The sequence below is a fragment of the Thermobia domestica genome, chromosome 13 (genome assembly GCF_964235325.1).
Source record: "Thermobia domestica chromosome 13, izTheDome1.hap1.1, whole genome shotgun sequence".
Lineage (NCBI taxonomy): Eukaryota > Metazoa > Arthropoda > Insecta > Zygentoma > Lepismatidae > Thermobia > Thermobia domestica.
Window position 1 is genome coordinate 47,765,796 of NC_137466.1, and position 27,312 is coordinate 47,793,107.

Sequence of the window (27,312 nt, forward strand, 5' to 3'; positions counted from 1 at the left end):
GTAATGTTCACTAAACAAATATCTACCATTATTAATTTGAAGTTATATGTTCTATCACTATTATTATACATTATTTGGAGAGGGTAACAATGTTGACATAGCGACTACTTTAAACAAACATTTAAGAGCAATATACACATTACCAGAGATGGAGTGGGTCAGTGGGTCGGTGGGTCGGTGGGTCAGTGGGTCAAGTTTTCTGGGTGGGTCAGTGGGTCGTGGGTCAACAGCATGTGACCCACTGTGACCCACCACCCACTGTGACCCACTGCGACCCACCACCCACCATGACCCACTGTGACCCACCACCCACCGTAACCCACTGCGACCCACCACCCACCATGACCCACTGTGACCCACCACCCACCGTGACCCACTGCGACCCACCGACTCAGTATGATCTACCGACCCTCTCTGCTCACTGCATTGTAGACAGTATCTTCTGAGGACTGGTAAATTTGTCTCCGTTTTACTTTCAAGACCTTAATTTCCCTTCCTTTTCCACTTGTTTGTCTACTTACCTGAGGTGAGTATATCTAACCAAGTGAAAAAAGAACTTCAGGCACTTTTGGATATTTATATTTTTAATAGTAATAATAGCAATAGGACTTACACTACTACTTGGTTTTCAAGAGCTGTGAGTTTTCAGAGCTAACTACTGAAAAAAAATACATTTTTGAATCACTGTAATATATAAATTATTATATAAAAAAACTGAATGTAACTATGTGTGCCTGATCATCACGGTCAAATTGCAGTCAAATGAAATTACTTTTGGTATATAGTTAGGCCTTAATCCAAACTGGGATGTTAAATTGCTTTCATTATAATGCATAATATCCTAAGGAGGTAGTGAGGATCCGAATTTTTGCGGAAAAAAAATGAGTATCTCGCAAGCCGTTAAACTTACGGAGATGAAATTCAGTGTATTAACTCTTTATTGAAAATAAACAGTGTGTCTCCTAGCATTTTTTAAAATTCTCCTTTATGTGTGTGTGTGGGGGGGGGGGAAGAACTTTCTGTATATGGAAAATTGGTAGTGAGTTGGTTTGTAAAAATGATCGAAAACGATCCATGTTATTTAAGAAAAATCAGAAACAAAAAATACAGTGTTTAGCTTCATATATCCATTGCTTTCTACTATAATAATTGCTGAAGCTTATGTTTGTTATATGGAGCGCTTACAGCACAGGGCAATCAATCCATAAAGTTGTGAGAAAAATAGGCATAAAATTTGTACTGCAAGCTTAATTACACGGAAATTTGAAGTTTGGACCGTACGCATAACTGGAAAATTTTACACTTTTTCTCCCTTTACGTTGGTCTACTTACTTTGATTTGGAACTTTGAAATTTCATCCTTTTTTTCACTGAAAAGTATTGATAATTCAACAAAGAAATACTTATACTATGATAATTTAATTGAAATTCATCGTAATTTGGCACATGGCAAACAGCAATGTGGTAATTGAAGTTGAAGAAGGAGGGAAATTCCCATTCAGCTCTGAACACTTTCCAGGAACCTCGTTTCCTTTCGCTTTCTAGACGGGGGAGGGAACTTGGTAATGGTATCAAACCTTCATGTGTAATTACAAAAATTAAATTTATAAACAAATAAGAAATCATCAGTTTATCAGGCTTTGATTGATAATTTATTCACAAGTTTCCCTATCAAAGGCGTGGTAGATGAAGTTTCTGTTCTACATGGGTCGACATTACCAATTGACATGGTTGATATGGAAAAGATGTTGTATGGTGATAGAGAGATGATACTTCTTGCTGAGTATTTCAAACCTAACCAAGAAAAATCCTTATCAGACTTAAGTCTAACAAGTAGATTGTCGATGAGAAGTTGCAGAAATCGGGTAGAAATATTATCAATTTCCACGACAGAGTGCGAACGGGAATTTCCCCTTATGAATTTACAGATGACTAATATTAGAAATACACTAAGTGCTCAAACATTGTCTAACTTGTTGCTCATCAATGTTAATGGCCCACCACTAGACAAGCTCAAAGTAGACGAGCTAGTTATTTCTTGGCTGAAGGATGGACATCATTCCACTGCGGATGATTTACCGCCAAAAAGTTACCAACAGGAAATAAATCCGATTTCCGATTTTTTAAGGTGGAAAATTACGTGTTACGGAAAATGTATACTTGTATTACTAATGGCTTATTTGAGTTATTCAACTTTGTACCTAATTTTTAGTAAGTTTCTTCTTTGCTTTAGGTAAACTACTTTGAATAAATACTCATAATAATTGCAATTATGCATATTTGTAACTTAAATTTAACATGGTGTTTTAGTGATTACACAAATTACAATTATGAGCATACTTTATGGAGATGCTCTCACAGAGGGTAACCGAGCACCTTTATACCCTAGGAACAACTGATTTTTCAAGTCTTTTGTGAGAAAAATACTGTGAACTGAGAAACCATAACCTTTTCCATATTGTACAGGGGTATTTTCCTGCGAATAGAAGTTTCTTGTGGAATGCGTTCAGAAATTAACACTTGAAAGAATATTCTCTTAGTACAAGTATATTTTAGGCACACACTAATTTCCCCCCACCTCAAACTGTTTCAATTTCCTCACTGACAAACACTTTACCATTTTATATCGTAAAGGTCAGATCCACTGTTATTGTAACAGAGTAGTGCTTGAGCGATTGACTAGAAATTCAAACTCCGATTAGTGACAATTTCACAGTCTTGTTTTATTACAAGTGTAAACTCTTTAGTCAGTTTAGAAGAGGCCGTGGATCGTGTTCAGAGTTGATGATGATGGATTTTGGTGAGTCAGAGTAGGTCAAAGTGGATGAGAGTAGTTCATGGTGGGTGGTGGGTCAGAGTGGTTCACCGTGGGTGTTGGGTCAGAGTGGGTCACCGTGGGTGGTGGGTCGTGGGTCAGAGCGGGTCATGGTGGGTGGTGGGTCAGTGGGTCGTGGGTCACGGTGGGTGGTGGGTCAGTGGGTCGTGGGTCAAGTTTTCATTGACCCACGCCAACTCTGCACATTACGCAAACGAACAGTATATTGAAAGCAAAGTTAATACTTTTTTTAAAATGCAATGCAATATTCAAATTTTATTTTAAACAACAACAATAATAAAATGTTCCTAAACGTGAGTAATATGGTTTTGTTTATGCATTAGTAAGTGTTTTTGGCTTCATTGTGCCGGATATTAAATATTCCGATACTTTTAGTTATTTTTCTTCATTTTATAAAATTTTTGTTCTGAAACTGTTGAAAAAAAGAAAAGAAAATAAATTGGTTGAAGAGCTATTGTGGCTGGTTGCTCTGTAAGTAACTCTTGTCATGGGTGAGAATAAATAAACACTTGGAGAAACAAGATTTTTTTTGAAATGTGAATATTTAACGTTTTCTTGTGGAACTGAATATAAAATCTGAAGGATCACTTATACAAAGCGAAGAAATTGACAAAAGCCGTAATGAAAACAAAAACAGTTCATAGTTTATCAGGTTCTTTCTGCTCAAAGAGGTCACATTATTTGTTCTGCAGGATTTTGATATACAAAGTAACTTACAAGTTAGTCTGCATTTTGTTTCCCATATTCACATATCCTTTGTCTTCATTCTGAAAATTATTTGCCTTCTTAGATACTCTGTAGTTCATCTCTTATTTTATGTTGGCCATCGTCCAATCACAGAGTATTTTTTATGATGATTCTCTAAGATAATTCACATACACGGAACGCAATACTTCTTTTACGAGCCTAAAAATGGGCGCAAAGAAAATGTATCCATGGCATTGTATTTACTGATACTCCTAAGTGTAAAAAAATATAAAAAACGCAATGCAGGAAAGCTATTTAGCCTGAACGGAAAATGTTCGATGTATATTTTATAGTTAACTGTATAAAGGCGCCAATGTTTATCGTTCTTCGATGTTTTTGCAGACAAAGAAAGATGTCTTTCAGAAGTTTCCAGAGCTTCTGAGTTTACATTGTTTTATATATATATATATATATATATATATATATATATATATATATATATATATATATATATATAATATTGTATCTATTGCATTTTTCAACATGAAGAAGAATTATGAATGTACAAGTTTATTATATTCATAACCCAATAGCACGTATCGGCATTTCTTCTGTCATTGGTAATTTTACCTTCGCTTTAAGCCGAATGGTATCTGTCGCGTGATGGAAATCAGGGTATTTGGAGCTCATGATAAGCTATACTGGGCTGTCTGCAATGAAAGTATTCTCAGCAGTTTAGCATGGAGTGAAATCAGTTTCAATAGCTAAAAATGGCGAAGTACACAGTGGGATCATACAGACTGTTTCAAGATCGGTCCATTCGTCCGTTACTCCACGCGATAACTCTTGAACAAAAGTGAATTCTCGAATTCTGTGTGTTGAATTACACAGCTTGAGCAATTATTTTGGGCGAGTTCGTTAATAGAGTCAATGTGTTAATATCTTAATGGGTAACGGCGACTTTAACGATGACTACCCCATATTTAACTAAAACCATAAAATCACCTGAGTTCGTTAATGGAGTGAATCTTTTAACATCTTATTGAGTAACGGCGACTTTAACGGTGACTATCCCATATCTAGCTAGAACTATAATTTCGGCCGAGTACATTAATGGTATCAATCCATTAATATCTTAATGGGTGACGGCGTCCTTAATGGTGACTACCCCGTATCTAGCTAGAACTTTAATCTCAGCTGAGTTCGTTAATGGTGTTAATCCATTAACATCTTAATAGGTAACGGCGACTACCCATATCCCTATACAATACATGGATAATGTAAGTTTCGTGTAATCCGCCTTACTATCTTTATCAGAGTTTATTTTCATATGAAAATGTCAGAAATTCAAAATGGAGAATGAGTAATGAAGTCACAGGTCTCAGATAACTATGAACACTGGAATTAAAGAAAAAAAAACTTAAGTTGAATTCGCACGTAGGTCTGACCAAATACTACTTCTGTCTACTCTAGGAGTTAAGCTTATGCTAACAGCCATCTAATAGATCTCAAGTGAGTACAATTGCAACAGAGTGATCATAAGTAGAATCCAAGGAAAAGAGTTGGCTGACCAACACCATCAGTCATTAAGCCGAGTAACCTAGTCTGAACAAATCACAAGGACAGTATTCATTTCTAAAAGAATAGTGTGCATATAATATTGCTATTCTTCGTCTGAAACATCATTCTGTCTTCAATCAACATTCCTTGTAACTCATATACGCAGACAACATGCAACTCGATTATTACATTAACAACATATCTAAATTTCAGCTTGTTTTCTAAATCAATAATTTTTATGCTTACCAGCTAAACCTGCGCTCATTCACATATGAGCATGAATCTCCTTGTCATTCCTCACAACGTCTGTACATGTCCCTTTACAGACACAAGTGAAAGACACCTTGATAAAAATCGGCAAGGGGTACCATAAAGGGGAGATTTTTTCGATTATTTTTTTCAATATCTCACATCGTTTACAAGATTTGAGCCTACTTACGGTTGGAGTTTCTAATTCATCTATGACCAGCGTTTTCTTTCTTATTATATAAAGTATGTAATAAGCAAATACATTATACATACAGTTAATTATAATGTCAGTGATATATGGTGTTCATTGGGGAAAGCACTCCAAACAATAAAGATTCATCTTAGACTGGAGAAATGGTTATCCTTAGTTCTTTTTGCATGAGACAGACGCCTGAGAGATATACAAGCCCTGTACACAATTATGTGGTGTTGGACCTGAAAGTGTAATAAAGAAATAACGACCATGTTTTTTCCTTAAATATTCAATTCGAACTGGACAATCTACACAAAGTTTGGACTAGACCAGTGAAAACAGCACGTTCCTAGCACCTGTGGTTTTCGCGATCTCATTGTCGAAAGAATTGGAGACAAACACAGGCACGTAGCCAAGGGGGGTCCGGGGGATCCGGAACCCTCCTTTGAGACCAGAAATGAAAAAATTAAGGAAGGATTAAACAAAATGAAATGAGAAAAGGAAGGATCAACGTTAAAAATAAAAAGCTACAGGAACCTTTGGTTACTCTTTCTTATGAGAATGTTTGTATTATTTGCAATACATGGTGGCGAGGTAAGCAAGATAACCTTGAAGAGTCAGGGAATTTAAAATATCTAGAAAAGTTACTGAATTCTCAGAATTTCTGCTACTAGTCAAGAAGATTTTAACCTTCCAAAAGTATAGTGCCGTTGTGTAACAGCGTGGATATTTTTAATCATAATTTTTCGTCATTGCATCCTTGCAGTATCAAACATGTTATTTCTAGAAAGCAATTGCTATTTTTATTTAAAGCACCTCATTTAGTTGGTAAATCTTGCCTAATAGTTCAACTAGATTATTATTACTATTATTAAAGTAAGAAAGACAAATGGAGACATGCTGAATAAAAAGGGGTCGTTACACGAGGAGATGCTACCTACCAGGATAGTGTTACTTACGATTACTGAAGTCTTTTGAAAGTAAGTACCGTCTCTCCCCTCACCTAACTGCACAGGTTAAAAGTTTCTCTAGTAATCTTCAACAAAAAAGCATAATATACATATCGGGTGTTCTAAAAATGGTGCCTACGAACAATAGAGTGCTATTCTACAGGTCGAACAAAACTAAAATGCTGTATGTTCGTATATCCTGCGTGACCTTCTTCAGCCGCTATGGGGAATTTAAAATTTTATTGTGTGACAACATTTTAGATTAATTTGGAACCAAGGATGTGGTAAAATAGAGGATCTGCCCATACAACAAAATCGTGAAGCAATACACCATAGTTTCGCCACACCTACTTTGCCCACTTCACGCCACTAAGATCACACTAATAAGATGTTTCGAGCCAACAATCATGACGGGAATGAGAGTAGCCAATCAGACGTGCCTACTCAGACGATGCTCGGTTGTTTTTTGGCTTCACTGAGTTCATAGGATGAAGATATGTATGGGCTGATCCTCTATTTTATAACATCCTTGCTTGGAAACATTAGGATTGATCTACAAATCAATCAAAGTATTATATCGATTGTTACACTAGTAAGTGGTACTAATGTCAACGTAATTTTAACTGTCATCTGGCAAGAACTGATCTAATTATTTGATGGATTGGTAGATCTCTCTATGGTTCTTTACCTGCGACATTGTCACATAGTGTAATTCACGTCTTCAGACGAGGACCCGAAAAGTATACAATTATTATATATATTTACGCTTTATTTTGACTTGTAGAATACTGTGCTTTGTAGATATAGATATAATGTAAATGTCATTACAATGAAATATATCGTATGGAATGTAATTACACACAATATAAACTCTCTACTTCTGGAAGTATTTTAAAGTCACATTCGCTGTAAATAACGCTTGCCTCAGTGACTTATGTGACATGACCTTGTTGCTACTTGCCTGCCTTCTCTTGCTATAAACTTCCTAAATTATGTTACAGTCATGCTGATTGAAAACAGCACTACAGCAGTGCGTTCAGGACTTTAACCCTCGGTGTTACTAGCCCACTGGTGGCTCGTGATACATTCCATACCATGGGGATACCCAGTAAAAGGAGAAAATCGTTTTAAATAAATCGTTTTTTAAATTAGTAAGAATATATATATAAATATATTTGCATAACACAATACGTATATGTGGTGGACAAACACCGTGTGCGTGGGTTTTCTCGGGGTTCTCCCGTTTCCTCCCACTTTCTTCATTCCACCATTTCATTCATTACTCATCATCACCGTCTCCTTTAGCCTAACCGGCATAACCGTGGGACGTAAAACTCAAAATTTCATTTCATTTCATTTCACAATACGTATAGTCATTATGTTTCTGCTACTCTTTTGTTAATGTACAAATAGAAGACACAAAATATTAAAACACTCTGATAGAACACAACTTCTGAAATCGTTAGCAGAAATTGGCAAAAGAAAACGTTACATTTATAGTCACGATGAGGTGGTCCGTATGCTCTTGTTTATATCTTTAATATAAGCAGAAAATCATTCATTTTAAATCCAGAAAATTTCCAGGAAATGTTGCATCAAATTTGCTTATCATTTCGATCAGCACATTGAATTCTTTCTTCTTCCGTTATAAATGTTCTATGTTCTACTACCGTGAGGTATGCAGTATAGTACGGATCAAAAGTTGATTAAACAGAAGTTCATCATGGACAGGTCTTCACTATGTGCTGTGCAATCCAGTTGTATACTTTAAGCTTGCATACTGGAAATGTGCATTTTGCACTTTCTAGTACAGCCTTCTATGTCGCTTTTCCCGATACTTTTTGGTTTTCTGATACGGATTCAGCATTTTAAGAATGCAATATATTTCCGTCTTTATCTTTCAACTAAAACCGTGAGTATTTGTTATCAACTGCAATTCTCGGTTCCAATATTCATATTAATAGAGGATAAATGGCAATAGATAACAGAAATGGCTGTTTCGAAATGAATTTAATATCCCAAAATACAGATCGTGGCTTTAGTCCTTCTTTTGAAACTAGAAGTGGTAGAAATGTATCATTTTGAGTTTCAATATTGTGGTAGTCCCCCTCTCACAGAACTGTTCAGGTGACGTACACAGACTCGAGTGACGTCACACTACACACTGGCAACGCTGCTATCCAGTTGGTGAGCCTACCAAGCGGCTATAATCTACAAGTAGCAGGAGCGACTCGACAACTTGAAATTCGGCGCTGGACGGAGCAAGTTGTGAGCTCCCAACGGGAAGAAAGAAGACGAAGAGACATGTGCTTCACTGCGTGATATGATTATAATTATCATTACTTTGCAAGAGCAGAAGACAAATATTTATTCAATTGATTTTATATTGTAATATACTTTGTACATATTAATGAGTACTGGGCATCAGCCGAATAAATCTTGTGATTCTTATTCAGTGGTTTTGAATTAACCCCTTTAATTTATTATTGCATGCCGTTAGTTGTTAACTTTCCTTGCAGGTGATTTATCAGTGTTTCTGAGCAAGTTACGAGAAACGCATTCCTGCTGTTTGCTATCTTGGCCGGTAATCAATGAAATTTTTACTTATTGTGAGGGTTTCTTAGTCCTGGGATCATTTAATTTAGGATTTTACTTTATAATCCTTTTAATTAAATGAGCCTAAGATCATAATATAGATCGTCAAAGAGCAAGAATGTTAAACCATAGCGAGAAACGGATTTTTGTTATGGATTCATCGTTCCAAGAATAAGTCCCATTTGATACCTTATTCCTCTCTTCAAACAATGAATTATAGATTTAGGACTTTCGGCCTTAATATTAAATCCTCTTTGTTTAGAAACTACCATACTCTCGCGATGTGAAACCAAACCCACTAATTTGTTTATAAAAGTTAAGTACACCGTATACCACAACCACATATTTTGTTTCGGATAAAGTAAGTTATTTTGTAATTGCTTACAGTGTAAAAAGTATAGCGAAATGCCATTTATTTCCACCTCTGATTTTATAACCTGGATTAAAATGTAGTTAAATTTATAAATGTGAACAGATATATGAGGACAATTCGGATATAACCGCCGTTTGGTTATCAGTGGCTTATATACTTGCCGATACAGAACTTTTATTATACACATTAGACAAGCACATTACGTATTATACTACTTTTCAGCATATTCACGATTCAAATTGAGGCACTTGTCATAACGTTTTACAAGGTTTGAAATTTCTTCTGCATAAGAAATATCCCGCCTGGGAATGAAGCCACACGCTAACAGCATTGTGAAACATGTTGTCATTGTCGATGCGATACGACGCAAGCCACTGTTTCATGTGCCTGAAGAGGTATAATAGAGTTCATTGCTGACTACGTATGGGGGCCCACTTCTTGCCGAATCAGTTCATCCGCCTTTAAACATGCGACACCATTCACGTACGATACCTTCACTCATCACTTTTAGTTCGTAAACACCATAGAGTTCGCGATGAATCGCACCTGCCAATTTTTTTCGAACTCAAAAATCGTATTACCACACACACTTCACATTTGGCCGTTTTTTTCTATTGGAGTGTTCGTTTTCAATTGTTACAGTGGACATGAACTGCAATATAACTTCTCCTTCCATTGCTCACTGCCTACTAAACTACTGCATAGAGCGCTACAAGACTGACGTTGCTATTCCCAGCCATTCCTCGCATATGCGCAAACGGAGATTTTCGTTTCGAATTGTCCTTGTATTTGGAAATGATTAGTTTTCCAAAACGTGAAACTGTAATGCAAGTCATTTATTCGAATCAACCAATAAATGTGGCCTTCTCAATTTCTCATCATGATTTTGTATCTGATCCTCATTAGTGTCCAGTCCCAGTTCTAGAAATGTTCCTTCCCGTGAAATAGCGTCAGTTTACAGTTCCTCCTACTGACTAAAAATATCTGCTGGTCAGAGAGAATAAGTGAATGTAGCCCAGGAAGGAAGTTGATCGTTCTCAACAGCGCCATTTTGTAGTTTCATCTCCTAAATTGTAATATCTGCTGGTAAAAGAAAGTAAGTGAATATGGATGATCGCCGAAGTTGGCAAATTTGTTCTCAACAGCACATTTTTGCAGGGTGAAAATATTCGCTCTGAAAAGCGCCTTTTTGCAGTTCCTCTTCCTGAATAACAGTGTCTCTGCTGAGAGCGAGAACACATATTCACTTTCAACAGCGCCTTTTAGAGTTATTCCTTCCAAATAAAGCGCGCCTGCTGTTCAAAGAAATTTGGTGAGTATGGCTAACCAAGAAAGTTTACAATGAGCAAGGGAAAATATTCGATTTAAACAGTAGCTACCTAATGTGAGAAGGCAAATTGAGACAAGGGATAATAATGCCCAAATATCCTGGCGATCTTCTAACGCTTTGTCATAGGGTTAATATCATTATTTTTCTGGCCTCTTGACGAATGTAGATAGATTTTCGTGCTTTCAAGATTGTGATATTTGAATAATAATGTTGTTTTTAAGTATGCCTTCCTCATTCGAATGAATAGAATGAAAAGGACGATGGGTGAACGAAAAGGTCTTGCAAGGTATATCTAAACAAGCCACATCTACAAGGTATATTGTGCTATATTCTTTTTTTTTTACTGCATTTAATATAATTAAATAACAAATGTACCTTTTTCCAAGTAATTTGCCAGATACAGTAACCGTAAAATTTATCTATGGACATGTGAACAGTTTAACTAACACAACAGTTAATGAAGTGTGATCTAACAGGGAAGGAAGAAATTATTTTTCACGACTTAATTTGATATTCTGCCTCAATTTTCTAGAGGGCACACCAATTTTTGAACTCCATGCACTATTGTCATAGCAAGTTCTGATAGCAACATTTAAACCCAAATGTATCTTGGAATATGTGCTTGCTTTGCACCTCTTGATATGCTCATATGTTCTTGTAATGTACAACTTGAATTTGGCTCCAAGAATTTGAATTTCAGACATATCTTTTAACCATTTGACTTAGTTTCTGAGGTGAACGTTAGCTTGTTTATATCACTTTAATCCTTATGGTACCTTTAGATACTACAAAGCACTTTGGCATAGCAGTGGTATATATGAATAATATGTTCCTTCGGAAGAAAATCAGTATTTTCTCTTGTCAAATCTATGTGTTAACTTAAATTCTGTGTGTTGCAAGGACTACATTAAAATATTATATTAAATCTCTTTAAGATATCCACGAAATAACATTATTAAATTAATATTGGTATGATTATGTAGAAATTTTAAGTGACCAGATCCATCCTATTTAAATACTATAATAGTGCGAGGAATCTGCACTAAAATGTGAAACGGTTTTAGAATAAAGGGAATTTTAAATCAAACACATAATTCAAATGACAATGAGACATAATTCAAATGACATGTGAGACTTTAGTAATGCGTCGTAAGGGAGAAAAGGTAATAGGAATTTTTACAAATTTTTACCTGGTGTCCTGTTGAATGGTGCTACATTTCCAAAACCTGAATGAAGTCATTTGATGTATTGTTTCGACGTTAGACTACATTTGGAATCATAAAAATCACTGCCCAAAAGTCATAAGAAATTTCCATTTCTGAAACAAAACTACTACTTCGATATACTGTAAAAAATAAGTAAGTGAATTCCCTTAAATAAACAAAGATCCCTCATATAGGTAATATTAAAATTTTACGTATAATGCAAATTACTCTTTGTAACAGCGAACTTTGTAACAGCAATTAGTATAATATATATAAGTTTCTCAAACGTTTACTTGATATAGAATTACATTTATAGAAAAATTGACCAAAATAATTTTTTAAAGCAAATTTTAGGCAGATAAAGTTCATAAAAAAGTCACTAGAAAGAAAGAGAGTCCTCCACAAAGTAAAACTCAGAGTCAGTAATGTTGTAAAAATCAATTTTATATTTGGATATAAGATATGGCGACAAGAGACCCACTTTCTCAATTTGATCAAAGCATTCTAGGAAGGAAATAATTCTCATGCCAATTTCGTAAAGTTAGTTTTACCCCAGGATGATCTGTTTGTTTCCACCAAAAATGTCTTCAAGTTTTTTGGTTTAGGACTCACCTGACACATTGCGGATATAAAAGTTTTCGATTTATTAACAATTTTGTACATAAGTATTTCAGCGAGATATACTGTGCTTTTAAAAATATTTACTACAGTTTCTTCTGTAACATATCCTAGTAATAGCACTCTTTTCAAATTGTTTGAAATGCATGTTTAATTCAAATACATACATTCGTTTGTTTGGAGTACGAATCTCAATTTCTACTAAATTGTTATAATTTATAAAAAACAAACTCAGATTAATAAAATTATGCGGAATTGATACGTCATATCTTAGTACTAGTTTCTGTAAATTTTGGCCTTTGTTTAAAATATACTGTGTAGTCATATTTGACAATGAGTTTAATGAATGACCCACATTTGATCTGAAAAGAATTGTCAGTGAGTTGAGCGGTTTCAGTTTTTCTAGAGTAGTAAGAGTAAGATCAGTGGAAATGTCTTTAGATTCGAGATGCTCAAGGTATGGACAAAGAGGCGATATCCATTTAACGGCATCTTCCGACAGATTGCCCAGCTTTACGTGTTTCAATTTTAATGTTCTTAGATCATAGCTCTTAGGAGGACTCCATTGTGTGGAATTAAAATTAAAGAACGAAGGACATGCTACATCTGACCTGTGACGAATTGGTAGCGACTTTTGAGGTTTCAGCTCTTCTAGAGTAGTAAGAGTAAGATGAGTGGAAATATCTTTAGATTCGAGATGCTCTGGGCATGGACAGAGAGGCGATATCCATTTAACGGCATCTTCCGACAGATTGCCCAGCTTTACGTGTTTCAATTTTAATGTTCTTAGATCATAGCTCTTAGGAGGACGCCACTGTGTGGAATTAAAAATAGAGAGCAAAGGACCCGCTACATCTGACCTGTGACGAATTGTCAGTGACTTCAGAGGTTTCAGTTCCTCTAGAGTAGTATCAGTAGGATAAGTGGAAATGTCTTTAGATTCGAGATGTTCAAGGTATGGACAGTGAGGCGATATCCATTTAACGGTCTCTTCCGACAGATTGCCCAACTTTACATGTTTCGATTTTAATGTTTTTCCATCATAGCTCTTAAAAGGACTCCGTTGTGTGGAATTAAAAACTGAAGGACCTGCTACATCTGACCTGTGACGAATTGCCAGTGACTTTAGAGGTTTTTGTTCTCCTAGAGTAGTAAGAGTAAGATAAGTGGAAACGTCTTTAGATTCGGGATGTTCAAGGTATGGACAGAGAGGCGATATCCAATTAACGGCATCTTCCGACAGAATGCCCAACTTTACATGTTTCAATTTTAATGTTTTTCCATCATAGCTCTTAGAAGGACTCCACTGAATGGAATTCAAATTAGAGAACGAAGGAGCCGCTTCATCTGACCTGTGACGAATTTTCAGTGACTTTAGAGTTTTCAGTTCTTCTAGAGTAGTAAGATCAGTAGAAATGTCTTTAGATTCGGCGTGCTTAAGGTATGGGCAGAGAGGCGATATCCATTTAACGTCATCTCCCGACATAATGCCCAACTTTACATGTTTCGATTTTAATGTTCTTCCATCATAGCTATTAAAAGGACTCCGTTGTGTGGAATTAAAAAATGAAGGACCTGCTACATCTGACCTGTGACGAATTGCCAGTGACTTTAGAGGTTTCAGTTCTCCTAGAGTAGTAAGAGTATGATAAGTGGAAACATCTTTAGATTCGGGATGTTCAAGGTATGAACAGAGAGGCGATATCCATTTAACGGCATCTTCCGACAGGATGCCCAACTTTACTTCTCTTAATTTTAATGTTCTTCGATCATAGGTCTTAGGAGAACTCCTCTGTGTGAAATTAAACTTGGACAACGAAGGATCCGCCTCATTTGTCCTGCGACGAATTGTCAGTGACTTTACCGGTTTCAGTTCTTCTAGAGTAGTAAGATCAGTAGAAATGTCTTTAGATTCGAGATGCTCAACGTATGGGCACAGAGGCGATATCCATTTAACGTCATCTCCCGACATAATGCCCAAATTTATATGTTTCAATTTTAATGTTCTTCCATCATAGCTCCTAGGAGGACTCCAGTGTGTGGAATTAAAATTAGAGAACAAAAAACCCGCTACATCTCGCCTGTGACGAATTGTCAGTGACTTTAGAGGTTTCCGTTCTTCTAGAGTAGTAGGCGTAAGATGAGTGGAAATGTCTTTAGATTCGAGATGCTCAAGGTATGGACAGAGAGGCGATATCCATTTAACGGCATCTTCCGACTGAATGCCCAACTTTACATGTTTCAGTTTTAATGTTTTTCCATCATAGCTCTTACGTGGACTCCACAGTGTGGAATTAAAATTAGAGAACAAAAGACCCGCTACATTTGACCTGTGACGAATTGTCAGTGACTTCAGAGGTTTCAGTTCTTCTAGAGTAGCAAGAGTAAGATGAATGGAAATATCTTTAAATTCGGGATGCTCAAGGTATGGACAGAGATGCGATATCCATTTAAAGGCCTCTTCCGACAGATTGCCCAACTTTACATGTTTCAATTTTAATGTTCTTCGATCATAGCTCTTAGGAGGACTCCACTGAATGGAATTAAAATTAGAGAACGAAGGAGCCGCTTCATCTGACCTGTGACGAATTTTCAGTGACTTTAGAGGTTTCAGTTCTTCTAGAGTAGTAAGATCAGTAGAAATATCTTTAGATTCGGCGTGCTCAAGGTATGGGCAGAGAGGCGATATCCATTTAACGTCATCTCCCGACATAATGCCCAACTTTACATGTTTCGATTTTAATGTTCTTCCATCATAGCTATTAAAAGGACTCCGTTGTGTGGAATTAAAAAATGAAGGACCTGCTACATCTGACCTATGACGAATTGCCAGTGACTTTAGAGGTTTCAGTTCTCCTAGAGTAGTAAGAGTATGATAAGTGGAAATGTCTTTAGATTCGGGATGTTCAAGGTATGAACAGAGAGGCGATATCCAATTAACGGCATCTTCCGACAGAATGCCCAACTTTACATGTTTCAATTTTAATGTTCTTCCATGATAGCTCTTAGGATGACTCCTCTGTTTGTAATTGAAGTTACGGAATGAAGGGAATGGTCCCAAATAAGTTCTTGAATATTCCAAGTTTGGCAGCAACTCCAACAATAGCAGCAACATCTGGTCGGATATGCAGCTAGTTCTTGAAAATGTCAAAATTCGCAGTGTGTTACAAAGCGGGGTTCTCATTCTAAAATATTTTTTAACATTCATATCATTGTCTGGAATAAGTTCCGCAAGTGGTAAGAATTTACGAATTGGCGTAAAAATATCTGTTATATTCCAGAATTTGCTTTGCCATTCTTCTTGACTACTCTTATTACTATAAGCATTACAAGAAATCTTTTGATCATCATTTTGAATATTCTGACTTTTGACTACTTGCAAACTTTGTTTCCTTATTAACTTTCGTGTCAGGAAATTATGGCCATCTTCCGAAATACAAGAAGAGTAAACGTCCAGTTTTTCTAGCTTATGACAAACTTGCCCAATGAGTTTCAGAATTTGATCAGTGCAGATTCCAATAGGGCTTAAATCAACTAAACCTTGAGCAAACTTCAATGTATTTTTTAGTAGATGGTAATCCATAAAATTGTAGTCACATACGCCTTGTAGTTTTAAACAGGTCAATGATCCTGAGAATTCTTTTACTAACTCTATCAATGTTATAGTGTACTTTTCGTCAAAAGTATCAGTCAGACGAACATTTATAGTCCTCAATTCAGCTGTTCCAAACACTTCAAGAACTGATAACGAGGATGGAAATGAATGGCGGTGAGTGGTTTCGTGCCTTCTGTCATTGTCATGTATTCTTGTCCCAAGTTTGTTCAACAGTAATTGAAGAAGTGTAATAGGTAACCCTTCAAAGTAATCTCTTGTAATTTGACGTTCCTTGTCACATTTAAAAATGTCTTCGAATTGTTTGGGTTTGTTGGCTAGAATGTTCTCCTCTATTTTATCGGATGTCAGTGATTGCAGTGACGGAAGGAGTTTTATCGACGGCATCCCGAACCTGAAAGAAAAATATTTTAAAATTTATGTACTATGTTGGCAATAGTCTTGACAAGGTAATTAAATATCTTTTCTTATATACCTAGGAACTTAGTTCGTTGGACATCAGAGTTATTGTGTGTTTCAAATGACAAGCGGCATGGCCCTGAGTTGGCTTCACGCGGCGTCCAATTGGCTTTGAGTGGTGTTGACAATTTGAGACAATCAGTTCTGCACGCTGTCTTCTCGCGCTACTGCGAATCTTGACAATACCAAAGGTGCTTATTAGAAATATTGGATTAGCACATCAACTGCTCACTTTACGAAGTAGAGAAAAGAATTACGAGCACATACGTGAAAACTACATCTTTTTATGTCAACTGGTTGTTATGATACACGCTTTTAAAGGTTTCCATATAAAACAATTAGTAAAACGGGCGATGATTCCCGCGTCTAATTTCTAGTGGAGTTTTCTTCAATTTGGAAACAGAACTCAACTTTTCTTACAGGACACTCAGGGGTGTAACCAGCAGGTTGTTCTAGGGAACATTATTTTCAGGGGGAGGAAATCTTTTCACACATTAAAAGCAGATTAAATTACTTCTTTCCGAATATGAAAGCATTTTAACTCATCATACATGCTTTACACATATTATATTTTCACGATGCTACCTTATCAAAACACAGATCTTGACAGTACTGAAGTTGAAAACCGGACTGTAGGAGATGAATCAATAAGCTATTCATTTGAAAACAAATGCTGTTTATAGTAATCTGTTTATCTGACTTTGTGTTTATGTGGGTTAAAATAGTAAAGAAAAAACTCGAGAAAATATCAACTCAGATATTATTATGCAATAATATAGTAGTGAGTTTATACAGTGTAAGCCCAGTTAGGGAAATGAGAATATAAAGCATATGATTAATTTTAGTTGTTTTAATTAGGTACGGAAACCGTATTGAGTTTTTTTTAAAATTTTCATATTTTATTGTAAACGTCCCTCACTTGCACTAACTAATTAATAACTTTATTAAACATATACCAGACGAACCTCATTTTGGGGTTGGAAATAGTTTGGAAAGACAGGGTCCCCTTTTACCCCGTGGCTACGCGACTTTGGAATCTGATTATATATATATATATATATATATATATATATATATATATATATATATATATATATATATATATATATATATATATATATATATATACCTAACATCGCAAGAACAAAGTATAGGGTGTTCGTAATATTGTTTTGAAATTTACTTCACGATAGATTCTCCCTTATTCGACAGAAGAAACGCAGTATGTTTTCTGTTTTTTCTTTCACGTTTCACTACCTTATTATGTGCGACTTTTATTTCTTATTTTCTCCTGTAGAAAGGATTCAAAAGCATCAGGCGTCTGAATGGTGTCATAAATTATCATAACCCGAAACAAACTCGAGCATATCGATTTGCTTAGGAATCAGACGGATTGCTTTCGTGACACCTACACCAATCCCAAGCGTGTTATTTGTTATGAAAACGGATAAGGAAACAAAGAGGTTAGTTGTGTAGAAGCGTAACTTTTCTTCTAGCATAAATAGAATTCATCAGTGTGTGGGTTACTTTCTTTCGTGGTAGTTCGTTTGTTGTCCAAAATTATAGTTGACAATGTTTTTAAACAAACCGATTACAAGTGTGGAGTTTTTCTTTTTTTAAGAAAAAAACAGAAAGTGGTACGAAGTCAGGCTCGAAGAATTATTTTTGTTTACAATTTTTTTTTTAGCTCATGATAATAAATTTACAAGACTCAGATACAGACAATGACGAAATATTAACTGACATAGACGATAGTAAAAGTAGTGTTAAAGACGAGTGTTTAGCATTTCCACTGGAAAAGTTAGCAGGTAAATATTTTAGTTGCTATATATACTTCTAGGATGCACAGTCAAAATTCTTGAGGTTGCTGGCATAGTATATTTTAATACTATGTATGTCATAATCTCAACTGGAGGAAAAGCGAGAAGGGAAAGGGGAGTCCGCAATCCGTCAACACCGCGCGGAATTCGCGCACCATTGGCTACTGCCCGTGATGCTTTACTTCTGAAACACACAGTAGTGCTATATCAGAGGAGGATCTACTATTTAAGATAGGCTGAGATTCACTTAGGCTCAAACCGAAAATTGTAATACACTTTTTTATGATTTATGTGTCGCAATTATTTTTTAATGAAACTACCCCAGTATCCAATTAAAATTCTTCTGCATTACTATGTAAAACCTTATGTTTGTTATGTATAAATTTTACATATTACATGTCTTCTGTAAAAAATCATAAGATCTCCCTTTCTCCCGAAAACTCTGACAATTCCAATGTGTATATTTTGTGTCTACCTATGACGCTTGGGTGCGTATCTGCTAAAATTCATTCCCTTTGGAAATATATTCAGTTCGCACGCAGCTTGATTGGTTTTTGATTTGAAGTTTATTGCCCCGATCTGCACCGAAGCTACATGGGAGTAGACTTTCAACTTAATGTGGGATCTGGCCCACGTGAGCTCCCACCGAGAAAATTTTCACACTGCATTAAAATTATGTAATATGTTTTTACTCGGCACAAATCCTTTATGCAGGTTGATGTTTTTTTTCATGTCGTTACATTCTCTTAAAATGTTATTTTACATAAAGTTCTTTTCCAGACCCACTGAATTCGAATTTCGAAAAAAAAACTTTGATAATATTTTGGTTATGGAGAGTGATGGACTGTACCTATAACACAAACGCTGGTTCGTTATGTAATAGTTCGGTTTAATAATATTATTAATATTTTTTTTTTACAATTCCCGAGTTAAATAAAATGCCCATTGAACAATACGATGATGCAGCTATAGGCTACGCGCTCACTCACACACTGCTGCTATGCACAGTTTCAACAAGCACCTACACCTTGCTTCTTCTTCTTCTACAGCTAACAAGTTACATTGAACAAACATCTAAACAAAACTAAACAAGTTAGGACTAAAAATAGCCCCCACCCTTGAACGATGTCGTTCAAGATACACACAAAAGATGAATTAGTAATATTTGAAAGAACCGTAAAAATTGAAAAGAAGAAGGGAAAATATCTGTTACTGTAAGTGGACCTGTATACTTGTTTCCTTGCGACACACGACAATTATTAATAAAGGGCTTACAATATGCAACAATTCACTCAAGATTAACTAATGATGAACAATTGTCAATAATGGAGGTATCAACATGAACATGCATACAAACTATGTGTTTTCTTTCCACTTGGTTGACTAACTTTGAATCCACTGTATATTCATTGCATTCTGGGAGAATGGGGTTTTTGAGCCACTCTGAGCCTGAGAACCATAAGTGACGTGCAAGTAAGGCAGAAGGTAATAAAGCTCGAGAACCAAAGTCTGCTGGATTATTCTTTGAGTTCCACTTTGAGCCACTTCACTGATGGCAAAAGAGTTTGAATCTTTGCTACACGATTCGCGGCAAACACTTTCCATCTGCTTGAATCCGAATTTAGCCACGATAACACAACAGTAGAGTCAGAATAGGCAATTACATCATGCACTTCCAAACGTAATGAATTTAATATGAGGTTCATCATTTTAGCTAATAGAGCTCTAATCGTGGCAAAGACACTTGTTTGATTGGAGCATATATAGCACTCCACAATAGGCCTTTTCGGAAGAATCACAAAATTCTATTAACTCTCTTCTCGTAGCTTGAATGACACTGATACGCCTGTTAATTTTGATGTTTTTCAATAAAGAAAGCTCTGAGTAGTAATTCCTCCATTTCCTCAAAATCCATTCAGGAACTGGACTGTACCATTCTAAATTTAATTTCCAAATTTCCTGCAATAATATTTTCGCAATAATAGTACTTGGAGAAACCAAACCTAATGGATCGAACACTTTTGCATTTTCTGATAAAATGTTACGCTTAGTTACAACTGACACAAGATTAACATTATACGAAAATACATCATTCGATGGATACCACTGAATTCCTAACGTTTTCACTGAATTACTATTATCAAAGTCTAAACTACTCGTCGCTTGTTTCAAATGAGAGGATGCAGAGTCCAAAACGTTGGGACTGTTGGATGCCCATTTTCTCAGTTCACCTGTTTATACATTTTCTCAATATCAACAGTCAATGCCACATTATGTCGTCTAAAACGCACAAGTAATGAAATTAAGTCACACTGCAACCTAGGTCCGACAAGTAACTTATCATTCAATGACACATTAGATAAAGTTCTACAACTACCATCAAAAGCCACTCTCACCAGGGAACTGTACGAATGGGGCACTCGAGTTGCCGGATGAGGTGCATCACATGTGAAATAGGATGTAAAAAGATGTCCATATGCAAAATTGTAGCGGCTGAGGGCAACATGGACGAGCGTGAGAGGCGGAAGAAATGGGACCTACAGTGGGACTTAATAACACAGAAATATGCAGAATCACACGTTTCGCTCCCGAATGGTGAAAGAAATGCATGTCAAATGTATAGGAAGTGGAACATGAGAAGAGGTGCTATATTGTGGGGGATATGAACATCATGGACGCCATCTTGAAAGTAGCCATCTTGAATTTGAATTCAAAATGTTAAATGAAAAGTGGGGCATGTGGTATATCAATTAAGACTGAAATTTTACCAGAAATTCATTGGTGTGAATAATTTTATAGTTTCTTTATTGTAAGTTGAGAAATACGAACATGCAACAACGTCTGGAGGGGATATATGGACATAGGCAACATAACAAATGTTTCATTTGTGTCCTGTTAAGGTACAAGTCAATTGTTCAGCAAAGAATACATGACAAAAATTTATACTGTACGCGTATGACAGTGTTCGTGTGGAAAACCATATTATCTAAACCATTCGCAGAATGTAGTCACTGGATGCACCTCTATAAGAAGAGTACAGCATTATAATATCAGTCGCTTATACCGACATTCTTTGTGTTGTCCAATGTTCAAACCCCTACGTGCCAAAATTCCATCATTGTAGGCTTGTAATGCAACAAACAATACATACGAATCAGAAACTGTCGTCAGCCTCACCATAATTACCTTTGGATTTTTTATTCTTAAGGTTTACGGGTATTTCATGGGTATGTGACATTTGTTTACCCATCTCTGTGCTCTTTCTTACCTGCTCGTTTTTTCTAATTCACAAGATAGTTACAATAGCAGTTTTCACACCAATGAATTTCTGGTAAAATTTCAGTCTTAATTGATATACCACATGCCCCACTTTTCATTTAACATTTTGAATTCAAATTCAAGATGGCTACTTTCAAGATGGCGCCCATGATGTTCATACCCCCCACAATATAGCACCTCTTCTCATGTTTCACTTCCTATACATTTGACATGCATTTCTTTCACCATTCGGGAGCGAAACGTGTGATTCTGCATATATCTGTGTTATTAAGTCCCACTGTAGGTCCTATTTCTTCCGCCTCTCACGCTCGTCCATGTTGCCCTCAGCCGCTACAATTTTGCATATGGACATCTTTTTACATCCTCTTTCACATGTGATGCACCTCGTCCGGCAACTCGAGTGCCCCATTCGTACAGTTCCCTGGTCAGTTTTGTTGTAGAACTGGAATCTTTCAACACTGCGTGATGAGGTAAATAACACACTTCACTGTTTGGTTTCAGTATTTCACTTTCTGGAATAATTTCCATATGCCCAAATACTTCATACTCATGCATAAAATCTACATATAATTGACGCATTTTAGCCCTGTTCTTCAACCGATTTTCTACTTCCTTAAGGCGTTTAATTGCCACTTCACGTGACTCACCAAGTCTTGCACTGTTGTCACGAAACGGTAATTGCACATGAAACCTACCTGTCTCATCTCTTTGATAGGTCTTCTCGAAATAAATTTCACACTGCTTTTCTTCTGATGACATTATATTTTGTGTAGGAATATCTTCCAATTCGCAAAACTGTTGCAAAATTCTTTCACTGTTGCACTGGGTTGATATGTTGACGCTGTGAATTCTTTACGTCGCACTTCATCGTCGCCAATAGAACCAAATAACACCCATCCTAATTTGGTATTCACTGCTACGGGAGAACCATTAACACCATTACACACGCCCATCAATAGCAAGTGAGGGTAAATATCTGCACCCAATAACAGATCAATTCTGTCAGGAACATTAAAATTCGGATCTGCTAATGTTAACGTGTTAACATGCAACCACTTCTTGCTTTTATGATTATATATACCGTTTTGGTAACATGCCTGTTACCTTTGGCAATACTAACGCTTCTACAGAAAATTCTGATTTAACATCATAACTTGATGTAAACACAATATTAACAACACCTTTTGCCCGAGCAACATTACTGGAACTCAGTCCCGAAACATGTACGTACACCGGCTGTTGTCCTTATTCACATAGGTATTTTCTCACTAATGTCTTTGTTGTTTCTGATTCACATCGTATTGCCGAGCGAGTGTTAGCGAGTTAAGGCGGGTTAGAGCCCCACAAGGCACGTTGTTTTCTGTCTTTCGTTCTTGCGAACTGTAACTGTAACTGCGGGAAACGGTTCAGATGAATCGGTTATTGTCACTTCCTTGCCTAAAGTAAAGACTTGGCCACTTACAACATCAAAAACAACCACTTTCTTTCACTATTCTTCTCACGTGACTTTCACTCATAGTTTTTCACAAACCAAAATAAATTATCCAATTGACCCGGTAAATTTCCTAAAATTGGTCCGGCGATTCAGCACTTAACCCCTTAAATCAAATGGTAATACTTTGGGGCTAATATATTATCATAAATGATTGAATTTGGTTGATTTAATGATGAAATATACTTAACTAGCTAAGCAACAATTTGACTTATTTGTTACAGAACATCCAAGAAACCGAAATTCAGAGTAAAGACTCTCAGTTCTTATCAAAACATGACTTTCAGATCTACTACTTGTAAATATAGGTCTAACATTCATTTTAGGTTTATATTACAACGCTGATGTTGTACTTCCCGAGTAGGTAGAAGTGCACTTTCTGCTTTATTTTTATGTAGATATGTTGTCGATTTAATATGGATAGTAACGAAGATTGTAGTAGTAGTAGTAGTAGTAGCAGCAGCAGCAGCAGCAGTAGTAGTAATACTAAGTTAGTAGGAACGGGTTAGAAGCCCCGCAGGGGTTGGTTGGATTCTGTTCTCGACATAAGTATTATAGGGAGCTAGCTTGTTTACCAGCGGGGGCTGAGGTAGAGGGAGAAATATTTCAACATTTTTTCTACCTGACTCTTGCGATACTCCCTTACCTTCCTTCTATATGTCAGCGTTGCCAGGGTTAGAAAATTGTCACATGAATGTCATTCTGAAGAGTAAGTGTGAGTTGGTTATTTGTTGAGTGCTGTTGTGGTTGCGGTTTTGTTGCTTATTGTAAGGGTCTGGATCTTAATGACCTAAAATTGTCTAAAATTGATCTATAAAATGACACTAAAATTCCTGTAAAATGACCCTAAAAATCACAAAAATTGACCTTAAAACTTGCGTTTTCTTAAACGTTTATTTCGTTAAACTGACATTTTTAAATATCCATTGGATTTTTAATTAACATTTCTCACTCATATTCAAAAAGTTTTGTTTCAGTTAATTGCAGTCCACTGATCATTTATTTCTATTGATCAGTCCATTGTACAGCATTGTAAGTATTGAAAGCGTCAATTCACTCCCGAGTTGAAAGTAGGAAGCACTCGTAAACAATAAAAGTTTGCAAGTGCAGACTACATGAAAATAATAGATAAAAACCTGTTTAAAATCCTTGTACGCCTTCTAATCCATTTTTAGTTATTCACGTGATCACATCCTTTGTGGTCAACAACCCAAAACTATCTGTTTGGCCACCTACCAACCCCCATCTTTCATCAACCAGCTACAGCTTAGTGTTCATTAGCTTGTTAAGAATAGTTTTTCCACCTCAGTAATCAGGAAGCAAGAAAAGAGATTATTCAACTTCGTCTTTTCCATATCCGTAAACCGTGTTTATTTAAAGATTTCCTTATGTGAAAGAAAAAGAATAGAAAGACCATAAGTGACCTAAAAGTTACCTTAAAATATTAAAAATTGACCTGAAATTTCAAAACGGCAAAAAGTGACCAAAAGTTGACCTTAAAAAATATATTTTTAGAACCTAGAGTTGATGGATAACGTTGTTATTTGAACTAGCCTTGTCCTATGCATAACAAAAAAAAGTTGACTTGTCAACAAAATCCAGGCCCTACTTATTATTCATTTGACAATGGCTTTACAGCGAAAGCGAGGGCAATACACAGTGAAGCTAAAGAAGTAATAAGGTAGGTCATAGTGCAGTGCAACGAAGAAGCGAGGGAGAAAAAACTGAAGCATTTGTTATCATAGCCTAATTTGCGTGTGTACACGTACACAGGGATCTTCGATAGGGATTGCATAATTTGGATAAACTCTTTGAATTAAGTGAGTATTAGATGGAGTTTTTGACAAAGCACTGGCAACCCTGCCGAGGACTGTCGAGTGACCGTTTCTTGGTGACGGGGTGGGGCACCTGTCAATCAACTCTGAATTCCTCGGCCTCGCATTGAAGCCAGCTCCCTATAATAGTAGTAGTAGGAGCAGGAATAGTAGTACTAGTAGTAACAGCAGTAGTATTAGTAGGAACGGGTTAGAAGCCCCGTAGAGGTTGGTTGGTTTCTGTTCTCAACATAAGAAGAAGAAGTAGTAGTAGTAGTATGATGATTATAATTATGGTGATATATGTATGGATATTCCATATCGTTGTGTTATTTGTATTGGTTCCTTTTTTATGGGAAGGGGAAACTTGGTACATTGTTGATTGCCAACATGTTATGTTACCACTTTTTCATAATAAGGTACCGATAATATATATACCATAACGATATGGGATCTCAATATGTGCTACAATAACCACACCAGCGTTGTAAAGTATTATCTCATTTTACAAATACACACATTAAGCAGTAAATAAATTTGGTTTGCGCCTACAAAATTTAAATATTAGCAGCAATTCTTACCACGTAATGAAACCAATCAGATGAACACGTCACTCTTTCAATCTTTCTGGCAGCAGAACGTTAAAACATGACCTTATAGTAACTTTTTAACACAATTAATCGTGCTTGGACGTATTCAGAACCATACAATTTTTTTTTATTCGATTGCTTCCCGTCTAAGAGCCTAAACTCAATTACAATGACGTAAATCACTGAATAATTTTCTTTAAGTAAACTATTGTTTCCATGGTTACTACCGTTTTACAATTTTAATTTGTTTAAATTTAAATATTGCCAGTTAGGAAGGTTAAAAATCAAAATAAATTGAGGCTTTTTAAAAGGAAGCAATAAAAGCTGAATTTTATTTAGGTTAATTAAAAATATCACATATTCAATAATAGAAATTAAATCCAAAATGGGGCAGAAATTAAACCTAAAAGGAATTTTAACAACAAACACCGTATTTTAAATTTATAATGGAGTAAAAAAAAATCCGTAGGAAGTAAGCCCTATTACATTCCATTAATATACATATCGTTATAAAATTTCGTATGTAGATTGAAAGCCTGGTACATATAGTGAATGCATATATTTTGTCAAATGGTTTCCCAATGCCTTAAAAACTTTTATTCTATTGGCAAACCTTACGGTTTTACTGAGTATATTTGTAAGCTGTATTTCGTACATTACTCGGAGGTGAGTATAAAAACCACTGTAGTGAAGACAGGCGATAAAAGAATCCTGTTCTTAAATGGATGCAAGGTTCTTTAATCCCGCAGTTCAAATATGCACTTAAATATAGTAATTAACATCAGGGCCGTAACTTGTGGGAGCAGGGAGCTCTCATTTGAGCTCCCCGACATTCGAAGGGGTCCACTTTAAGATAAAATTTATTCCATATGATACGATACGAACATGATTGTATGGAATGGAATAGATTCACCACATAAACAAACCTTATAAATAAAACGAAAATATACTCTGGACTTATTTCATTAAAATATGTACTCTTAGGGCCTTCAAAAATAATGTACTTTTCTTAAGGCTTTTAATTATATTATAATGTTGTCCCTTGACTTAATTTGCGAAGCTTAGTATAAAATGGGCCCAGCATACAATTCATCCTAAGTCCAACCGATCTTTTCTTGTAGAATGCTTCTTTGGCTATGGCAATTGTGGACCTGATCTCTTTGGGTTGCGATTATACTGTAGTCCAATTCGGTCCAAATTAGGCCATAGGACTATCGTTGTATTACTTATTCATCGGCTCATTGTTCTTTGCTAATTATTTAAAACCGTTTATCAATTGGAAATTTGGCTTGCAACTAGTGCTTTCTGCTTGCTCCTAGGGTTTATGTTGCAGCAAATTAGCGATCGTTAGCCTTTTTTTTTTTTTTTTTTTTTTTTTTTAGTTTGTCGACACATAACACGACCTATTACTGATAATCTTGAACATAGGCGGTCCCAGGCTGGGAAGGAATAAAACACAGTAATACTATATATATATAGATATAGATATAGATATAGATATAGATAGATATAGATAGATATAGATAGATAGATAGATATATTAACATGGTACACAATAAAAAAACTTTTATGCACATATTTAAAGAAACTTCTTACTGGATACACGTGTACAAAAGTAAGTATAAAAAAGTACTTTTTTTGAAATGATAT

The 27,312-nt window shown here is 35.9% G+C and overlaps 2 protein-coding genes across 4 annotated transcripts in view; one reads left to right on the plus strand and one right to left on the minus strand.

The window, feature by feature from the left end:
• LOC145668129 (atrial natriuretic peptide receptor 1) overlaps nt 1–27,312 on the plus strand; it is a 2,711,550-nt gene that overhangs the window by 1,485,848 nt on the left and 1,198,390 nt on the right. The gene's annotated exons all lie outside the window — the stretch shown is intronic.
• Nucleotides 12,401–25,870, minus strand: LOC145668128 (uncharacterized). Its single transcript, XM_081735690.1, has 2 exons — nt 25,654–25,870; nt 12,401–16,602 (listed from the first exon to the last, which is right to left on the minus strand). Exon 2 carries the CDS (start codon nt 16,593–16,595, stop codon nt 12,669–12,671), a length of 3,927 nt encoding a protein of 1,308 aa, XP_081591816.1. The 5' UTR covers nt 16,596–16,602; nt 25,654–25,870; the 3' UTR covers nt 12,401–12,668.

Excerpts from the sequence above, each read along its gene's own strand:
- LOC145668128 (XM_081735690.1), bottom strand. The coding sequence starts at position 16,595 with ATGCCGTCGATAAAACTCCTTCCGTCACTGCAATCACTGACATCCGAT.